Genomic DNA, 6,000 nt, shown 5'->3' on the forward strand with positions numbered 1-6,000 from the left:
GATAAAATTCTGCTTCATGCTCATAAAAAGACCTCTATTTGCCTAATCCCTCACTTCTGCTGACTTTTCCTTGAGTCCAGCTTTAAAAACGTGCGCCTTTTCTGTATGCTGAATGTATTGCATGTAAAAGGCCGGAGCCTCATTTTTTCCCTTTGCTAACTTCTTGCTTTGCAGGTGCACATGACTTTGTTTATGTTCCTCAGTAAACTGATATGACTGTAGGAGGTTGTCATTGTAACGGATGGTATAGGCCAGTGGTCGGCAAAACCGCGGCTCGCGAGCCACATGCGGCTCTTTACAAACTTAAATGCGGCTCTTCTGTGTGCCGGGCGCCCGCTCCCCTCCCTCCTCTCGGGCGGCCGCCCCAAAAGTCAGGACTCTGCAGCTGTCAGGATGTAGGCGGGGCAGCCAGGATGTAGGCGGGGCAGCGTGACGAACTCCTCTCCTCTCACAGTCCGCCCTGAAGACCAGAACGGCGCGGGAACACGGCGAGAGGAACGCACGGAGCAAAGGTAAGTGAATTGACACAGGGGGGACTTACTATATGGGGAATGAATTACTATATGGGGGATGAATTACTATGGGGGATGAATTACTATATGGGGGATGAATTACTATGGGGGATGAATTGCTATATGGGGGATGAATTGCTATATGGGGGATGAATTGCTATATGGGGGATGAATTACTATATGGGGGATGAATTGCTATATGGGGGGGATGAATTGCTATATGGGGGGGATGAATTGCTATATGGGGGGGGGGGGATGAATTACTATATGGGGGGGGGATGAATTACTATATGGGGGGGGGGATGAATTACTATATGGGGGGGGGGATGAATTACTATAGGGGGGGGGGATGAATTACTATAGGGGGGGGGGATGAATTACTATATGGGGGGGATGAATTACTATATGGGGGGGATGAATTACTATATGGGGGGGATGAATTACTATATGGGGGGGATGAATTACTATATGGGGGGGGATGAATTACTATATGGGGGGGGATGAATTACTATATGGGGGGGGATGAATTACTATATGGGGGGGGATGAATTACTATATGGGGGGGGATGAATTACTATATGGGGGGGGATGAATTACTATATGGGGGGGGATGAATTACTATATGGGGGGGGGATGAATTACTATATGGGGGGGATGAATTACTATATGGGGGGGGGATGAATTACTATATGGGGGGGATGAATTACTATATGGGGGGGATGAATTACTATATGGGGGAATGAATTACTATATGGGGGAATGAATTACTATATGGGAGATGTATTTTCAGTTTTAAAAATGTGGCTCTCAAAATAAATTTCAATCGTGGTTTTGGCGAGATTTGGCTCAGTTGAAAAAAAAGGTTGCCCACCACTGGTATAGGCGGATGGAGCGTGCGCCCAAACTGATCTCAGCACCCCTCCTGCATTTCAGGGTGGACATGCAGTCAGTTGTAGGGGATGCTGACATGGACAAGATGGCAGCCACCCCCTCACACCAATGATATAAATACGTTTTGTCCCACATACATAAAGAGAACAGAGAATGGAGAAAGTGTTTTTTTAACCATGTACATTCTATCAATAGCAAAAAATAAAAATAAAAAAATAAAAAAATAAAAAAAGGAGAGAGACGGGTTAAGATAGTGAAGGTTTCTACGAGTAACTGTTCGATAGTTGGAAGACAAGTTTAGAAGTAGCAGGAGTGTAAAGGTTAAACAGGGATGTTGAAGTCACTGAGAATAATTGTGGGAATTTCAGAAGAGAGAAAGTAAGGAAGGCAGAGAAGTCATCAAAGAAGCTTTATAATGGTCCAGGAGGCTGATAGATCACAGCAATTCTTAAAGAAACTGGAGAGAATAGGCAAATACAGTGAGCTGCAAATGGAGAGGGAGGTGAATGAAGGACATGAAAAGTGCTTTGAGGGGATAGGAGGATTCCAACTCCACATCCCACTAGGCCTGGGATAGCGAGTCCAGAGGAGACCACCATGGGAGAGGGAAAGTCAGATTCATGAAGCCAGATTTCCTTAACTGCAAGTAGGTTAAAGGAGTTTGTGATAAAGTTGTGGACAGGAGGTGAGCTGGTTACAGAGTGGGCATTTCAAAGGGCACAGGAAAAAGGAGAGGCTGGTTCTAGTAAGAAGAGTAACCAGATTGTGTGGATTGCGGCTGCTGTTAGAGGATAGGGGTTGCTGGGTGTGTTGGTCAAAGGAAAAAGATGGCAGCCCAGGATTTGGGGAAATAACTCCAGATGTTAGGAGAAGCAGAAGGGTGAGAGAGGTAATGTGTGAGTATGACTTCTATGGAGGGACAGGTTCCAGTGTCCTGGAGGTGTTATTAGTATGGGGGTTAAGAATCAGCAGGAGTTGATGAGTGCAGTAATAAAGGTGAAGAGTGAGGGTAACATATAGAAGCTGTGGTGTGGAGAAGAGGGGAGAGAGTTAGAAGAGAGGATACAACTGTTGAGAAGGAGTAGGAAGTGCATGTTACAGAGTGGTGAGATAAAGAAGCAGCCTGTGTAAGAAATTAAAAAGCTGGGGAAACAGGTCACCTGTAGTCTGTAGTATTTGGAGTTGTCTGCTGTGGCTTCTCGCTTTGTGCATTCGCTGAAGTGCAGAGCAGAAGTGCAATGCTCAATACTTAATCCAAGATTAATACTTTATCCAAGATGATAGTTGGCAATGCTACCCCCTGGCTGTGCCTCCCCTAAGGAAGGCCTAAATTTATACTGAGTTGGGTGGGGGTGTTGCCAATTAATGAATTGGGAATGCATAGGAGAAACACATGGCTAGCAGGGCCAACTTCTCAAACCAAAGGAAGACTTCAAGAGAGCAGGGGGGCAGAGTTGTAAAGATTAGGATCAGCTCATAAGTTTTGGTTAGACAATAAGAGCAAAATAAACATCATAGTAATATGGACAGAGCTAGAGATTTTGGAAGCAGCAATTATTACCAATAAGAACATTGATCGTAATGAATCAGTTTCAGTTAGAGGTGGATTTTAAAAGCAGTATAGATTGCCATATAGCACAGAAGTGTCAATTAGAAGTCATACGTGGCATTGGAGATGATACAGATGGAGATTGATCGCAGACATTGAGGGTAAAGATAATGCAGTTTGCCCATAAGCAATAAGCCAGTCAAGAAACTCTGACCTTAACCCAATGGGTTGAGAGAAAACAAAACAAAACAAAAAAAAAAAAAACCACACACCACTGATCAAGGCATGTTACTTACTATTCTAAGACAAGGATCATTTCAGTGGCTGTTTCATAGACTTCATGCAGTTTGATGACCCAAGGGTTCCCAAGTGCAAGTTCCAGTACTGCAATCTCATGAAGGATTTCCATACGGCAATCCTGGCCCTTCCGCCGTTTTCTCATAATCTTTGCAGCAAACTCCTTCTCTGTGTCTTTTTCAATACACTTCCGCACAACAGCAAATTTCCCCCTAAGAAAAAAATTGAAGGTATGATTAGAGTATCCTCTTAAGCCAAGTCTGCAACAGAACCAAACATTCTCCAAATTCCACCTATTATTATACAGTATTTATAACGCGCCAATAGTTCGCTCAGCGCTGTACATTACAAAGGGGGACAGAACATGTGACAGAACAATACCAATACAATGCAAAACATGAGGGGATCGAGGGCCCTGCTCTTTCGAGCTTCTAGGAGGGAGGGGATGGTGGTACAGGAGGAGATAGCTGTGGGGGATGGAGTGGTAGGAAGAGTGGAGGAGGTCGGTCAAGTTAGCAGGGGGTGGGGTAGGCTTCCCTGAAGAGATGGGTTTTCAGGGTGCGCTTAAAGGAGAGGAGAGTAGGTGATAATCTGATGGGTTGGGGCAGGGAGTTCCAGAGGATGGGTGACACCCTGGAGAAGTCCTGGAGGCGGACATGGGAGGAGGAGACCAGGGAACTAGAGAGAAAGAGGTCTTGTGAGGAGCGGAGTGTGCGTGTTGGGCGGTACTTGGATATTAGGTCAGTGATGTAGTTCGGGGCAGTATGGTGGACGGCTTTGTACGTCAGTGTTAGGATTTTAAATTTGATCCGTTGCGCAATCAGAAGCCAGTGGAGGGATTGGCAGAGGGGGGTGGAGGACACTGAGTGGAGGCCAGTGGAGGGATTGGCAGAGGGGGGTGGAGGACACTGAGTGGAGGCCAGTGGAGGGATTGGCAAAGGGGGGTGGCGGAGATGGAGCGGTTGGAAAGGTGAATGAGTCTGGCAGCCGTGTTCAGGATGGACTGAAGCGGGGATAGCCAGCGGCGAGGCAGGCCAGTGAGGAGGGAGTTGCAGTAATCGAGTCGTGATATGATGAGGGAGTGGATGAGCTGTTTAGTGGTTTCTGGGGTGAGGAACGTGCGGATTTTGGTGATGTTGCGGAGGTGGAGTCTGCATGAGTTTGTTAAAGATTGGACTTGGGGCTGGAAGGATAGGTTGGAGTCCAGAATGACACCAAGTACTCTGGCCTGCGGGTGGGTTTGATGGTGGCGTTGTTGGACATGATGGAGAAGTCAATGGGGGTGGTGTCCAGGCTGGGGGGGGGGGGGGGGGGAAGACAAGAATTATTCATTTGAAAAAGTACCACATCCTAAAATTATCAACATACAAATATGACGACACACCTACAGAAAATCAAGTCAAATTTAAATTTATAACACTAAAAAATCTATAGTAATAAAACATTTGCATTTGCTGATCATCTAAACACAAATGTACATCAATCCATCTGATACCCCAACAGAATACAGCTTAGCATAGAAATTTTTATACAGTCCATGTTTCCATTATTATGAAGATAAACCTTGGGGTATCACCGTTCACCACATTTCTCAGGCAGAACCTACTTCCTCAGGAGAAGAATGGGAGTCCCTTACAAACGATATGAAAACACAACTAAAGGGCAGAAGCAACTAATCGATATAATCAATTATGAAAATAGTTGTCGATTATTTTCATAATCCATTAGTTGGACAGCCGATTAGCTGGCCTGCATAAAGAATGCATTATTTGTTTAACAGACACACACATCAGCTTGAGAAAGGAGCGCACTTCCGCCTTCCACGGCCAGCGCATGCTCCGAAACGCGTCGCAGCTGCTTGAGAAAGGAGCGCACTTCCGCCTTCCACGGCCAGCGCATGCTCCGAAACGCGACGCAGCTGCTTGAGAAAGGAGCGCACTTCCGCCTTCTGGGGCCAGCGCATGCTCCGAAACGCGTCGCAGCTGCTTGAGAAAGGAGCGCACTTCCGCCTTCCGCGGCCAGCGCATGCTCCGAAACGCGTCGCAGCTGCTTGAGAAAGGAGCGCACTTCCGCCTTCCGGGGCCAGCGCATGCTCCGAAACGCGTCGCAGCTGCTTGAGAAAGGAGCGCACTTCCGCCTTCCGGGGCCAGCGCATGCTCCGAAACGCGTCGCAGCTGCTTGAGAAAGGAGCGCACTTCCGCCTTCCAGGGCCAGCGCATGCTCCGAAACGCGTCGCAGCTGCTTGAGAAAGGAGCGCACTTCCGCCTTCCGCGGCCAGCGCATGCTCCAAAACGCGTCGCAGTGCGCCCTGGGTATCTGACGTCATCACGGCCACGCCGCCGCTGCGTTCCAGCGTGTGTTCCACCAAGCTCAGAGGGAGGACGTGCATGCCGGCCGGCCTCACCGCTGCTCTCCTCCTGCTACCATGCAGCTTCAGCGGCAAGCTACTGTTTACCACGTTTTTTTATGCCCATATTAATCCTCCTATGTGAGTGTTCCTACACATATTCTTTAATAAAGTGACATATTGCACTTAGAGGTGCTTCTCTCCTTCTCTCACACACATCAGCAATTTCCTGAGAACCTGTGAATGTGTGAAAAGCCATTACCTTTAGTAAATCAACCTCAATGCCTTGTGGGACATGTAGTCCTAGGCACGAGACGGAAGGGAGCGATTCTAAAGACAGAAGTGTTTTTACCTTGCTATTTGGGCAATCTAAACTAGACTTTGCTTCTTGCTATAGGGTCACT

General features: G+C 47.2%; 1 protein-coding gene across 1 annotated transcript in view; it reads right to left on the minus strand.

Annotated features, from left to right (window-relative positions):
• Positions 1–6,000, minus strand: part of STK17A (serine/threonine kinase 17a) — a 96,689-nt gene that overhangs the window by 36,979 nt on the left and 53,710 nt on the right. Inside the window, exon 3 of the mRNA XM_089691200.1 lies at positions 3,249–3,461. Within this exon, the coding sequence (XP_089547326.1) occupies positions 3,249–3,461 (213 nt within the window). The remainder of the gene's footprint in view (positions 1–3,248; positions 3,462–6,000) is intronic.

Source organism: Staurois parvus, unplaced genomic scaffold (genome assembly GCF_062004578.1).
Source record: "Staurois parvus isolate SC_StPar_1 unplaced genomic scaffold, SC_StPar_1.0 ptg000554l, whole genome shotgun sequence".
Lineage (NCBI taxonomy): Eukaryota > Metazoa > Chordata > Amphibia > Anura > Ranidae > Staurois > Staurois parvus.